Below are 2,584 nucleotides of genomic sequence, written 5' to 3'. Positions count from 1 at the left end.
AAAAAAAAAAAAAAAAAAAAAAATTTAAAAATAAAATAAAATAAAAATAAGAAACGCTTCACCCTGGCCTGGCTTTCAAGGCCTGTCATCTCTTGCTACCAACCCCTTCTTTTTTTTTTGAGACATAGTTTCGCTCTGTCACCCAGACTAGAGTGCAATGGCGCTGTCTCGGCTCCTGCAACCTCTGCCTCCCAGGTTCAAGTGATTCTCCTGCCTCAGACTCCTGAGTAGCTAGGACTATAGGTGCCTGGCACCACGCCTGGCTAATTTTTGTATTTTTAGTATAGAGAGGGTTTCATTATGTTGAGCATGCTAGTCTTGAACTCCTGACCTCATGATCCGCCCGCTTGGCCTCCCATAGTGCTGGGATTACTGGCGTGAGCCACCATGCCAGGAGATTTTTTTTTTTTTTTTTTTTGAGACAGAGTCTCGCCTTGTCACCCAGGCTGGAGTGCAGTGGCACGATCTCAGCTCACTGCAACCTCCACCTCCCGGGTTCAAGTGATTCTCCTGCCTTAGACTCCCGAGTAGCTAGGACTACAGGCATGTACCACCACACCTGGCTAATTTTGTATTTTTAGTAGAGAAGGGGTTTCTCCGTGATAGTCAGGCTGGTCTTGAACTCCCAACCTCAGGTGATCCGCTTGCCTTGGCCTCCCAAAGTGCTGGGATTACAGGTGTGAGGCACTGTGCCTGGCCTCCAAACAATCTTTCTAAGTTTAGGCCTGGCTGGATTTTTTGATTCCTTCCTTTTTCTTTTCTTTTTTTTTTTTTTTTTCAGACGGAGTCTTGCTCTGCCGCCCAGGTTGGAGTGCAATGGCCAGATCTCAGCTCACTGCAAGCTCCGCCTCCCGGGTTTACTGCTATTCTCCCGCCTCAGCCTCCGGAGTAGCTGGGACTACAGGTGCCCGCCACCTCGCCCGGCTAGTTTTTTGTATTTTTTAGTAGAGACGGGGTTTCACTGTGTTAGCCAGGATGGTCTCGATCTCCTGACCTCGTGATCCGCCCGCCTCGGCCTCCCAAAGTGCTGAGATTAAAGGCTTGAGCCACTGCACCCGGCCGATTCCTTCCTTTTTCTTTTCTTTCTTTTCCTTTCTTTTTCTTTCCTTCCTTTCCTTCCTTTCCTTCCTTCCTTCCTTCTTTCTTTTTCTTTGTTGTTGAGACAGGGTCGCATTCTGTTACCCAGGCTGGAATGCAGTGGCACAGACATGGCGTACTGCAGCCTCAATCTCCTGGGCTCAAAGGTTCCTCTTGCCTCAGCCTCCCAAGTAGCTGGGACTGCAGGCGTGGGCCACCATGCCCGGGTAATTTTTTTTGTATTTCTAGTAGAGATGGGGTTCTCGCACTCCTGACCGTCTCGGCCTTCCAAGGTGCTGGGATTACAGGTGTGAGTCACCGTGCTCTGCACATTCTTCACTGTTTTATTCCCCACGTTGAAACAGTTTCCAACACTTAGCAGATGCTCAATAAATATTTTTTAAGGAACGAATGACTCTCTAACTTGCCAAAGGGAGCAAGGGTGGGTTTGATGATGTACTGAGCATCTACATGTACCAGACACCCTGTAGGCCCTCTCCTTTACTTCCCCGCAGAACCACCAGTTTATAGGAGAGGAAACTGAGGCTGACAGTAATGACCCTGTCAAGATCACACAGGAAGTAAGGAGTGCTACGCCAGCCTGGGGACCCAGGTCTGGCCAAGCTTGGATCCTCATTTTCATTACCTCACAACACCATCTTTTTTTTTTCTAATAGAGACAGGATCTTACCACGTTGGTCAGGCGGGTCTCGAACCTCTGGGCTCAAGCAGTCCTCCCATCTCAGCCTCCCATAGTGCTAGGATTACAGGTGTGAGCCACTGTACCTGGGCAAGACCATCTGTTTTTTTTTTTTTTTGAGACGGAGTCTCGTTCTGTCGCCCAGGCCGGAGTTCAGTGGCGCAACGTCAGCTCACTGTAACCCCCACCTTCCTGGTTCGAGCAATTCCCCTGACTCAGCCTCCTGACTAGCTGGGATTACAGTCGCACGCCACCATGCCTGGCTAACGTTTTTGTATTTTTAGTAGAGACAGGGTTTCACCATGTTGGCCAGACTGGTCTCGAACTCCTGACCTCAGGCAATCCGCCCACCTCGGCCTCCCAAAGTGCTGGGATTACAAGCATGAGCCATCATGCCCAGCCCAAGACCATCTTTTAAAATGTGGCCTGGATGAGAGTCCGGGAAACTGTCCCTGAAGTCTGAGCACCCTGAGATCTAGCTGTGTGACCAGAGGGACGTTGTCAGCCTCTCTGGGACTTGTTTTTTTTTTTCCAATCTGTTCATCTTGGACTATCCTCCAGGGCTCCACCCAAAACCACCCTCCAGCCCTCCTGTGCCCTGGGAAGGGTTCTAACCGTGTCTTGGCAGGAAATTCACTCTGTTTGATGCGGTTGATGACTTCCCGAGCCTTGTCCTCCAGGGTGTTTCCAAACTCCTTCAGCTTATCCAAGGCGCTGGAGACATCTGGGGCCCCCTGGGCTGGGGCTGGGCCTGCCAGGAATATGGGCAAGGGTTCAAAAATTTTTTTTTTTTTTTTTTTTTTTTTG

General features: G+C 49.8%; 1 protein-coding gene across 1 annotated transcript in view; it reads right to left on the bottom strand.

Annotated features, from left to right (window-relative positions):
* LOC113222913 (apolipoprotein C-I, basic form) overlaps nucleotides 1-2,584 on the bottom strand; it is a 4,781-nt gene that overhangs the window by 1,054 nt on the left and 1,143 nt on the right. Inside the window, exon 2 of the mRNA XM_026452491.1 lies at nucleotides 2,393-2,528. Coding sequence (XP_026308276.1) covers nucleotides 2,393-2,528 — 136 coding nt within the window. The remainder of the gene's footprint in view (nucleotides 1-2,392; nucleotides 2,529-2,584) is intronic.

The sequence above is a fragment of the Piliocolobus tephrosceles genome, unplaced genomic scaffold (genome assembly GCF_002776525.5).
Source record: "Piliocolobus tephrosceles isolate RC106 unplaced genomic scaffold, ASM277652v3 unscaffolded_36341, whole genome shotgun sequence".
In the NCBI taxonomy this organism is placed as follows: Eukaryota; Metazoa; Chordata; class Mammalia; order Primates; family Cercopithecidae; genus Piliocolobus; species Piliocolobus tephrosceles.
This window is presented reverse-complemented; position numbering and strand designations above follow the sequence as displayed.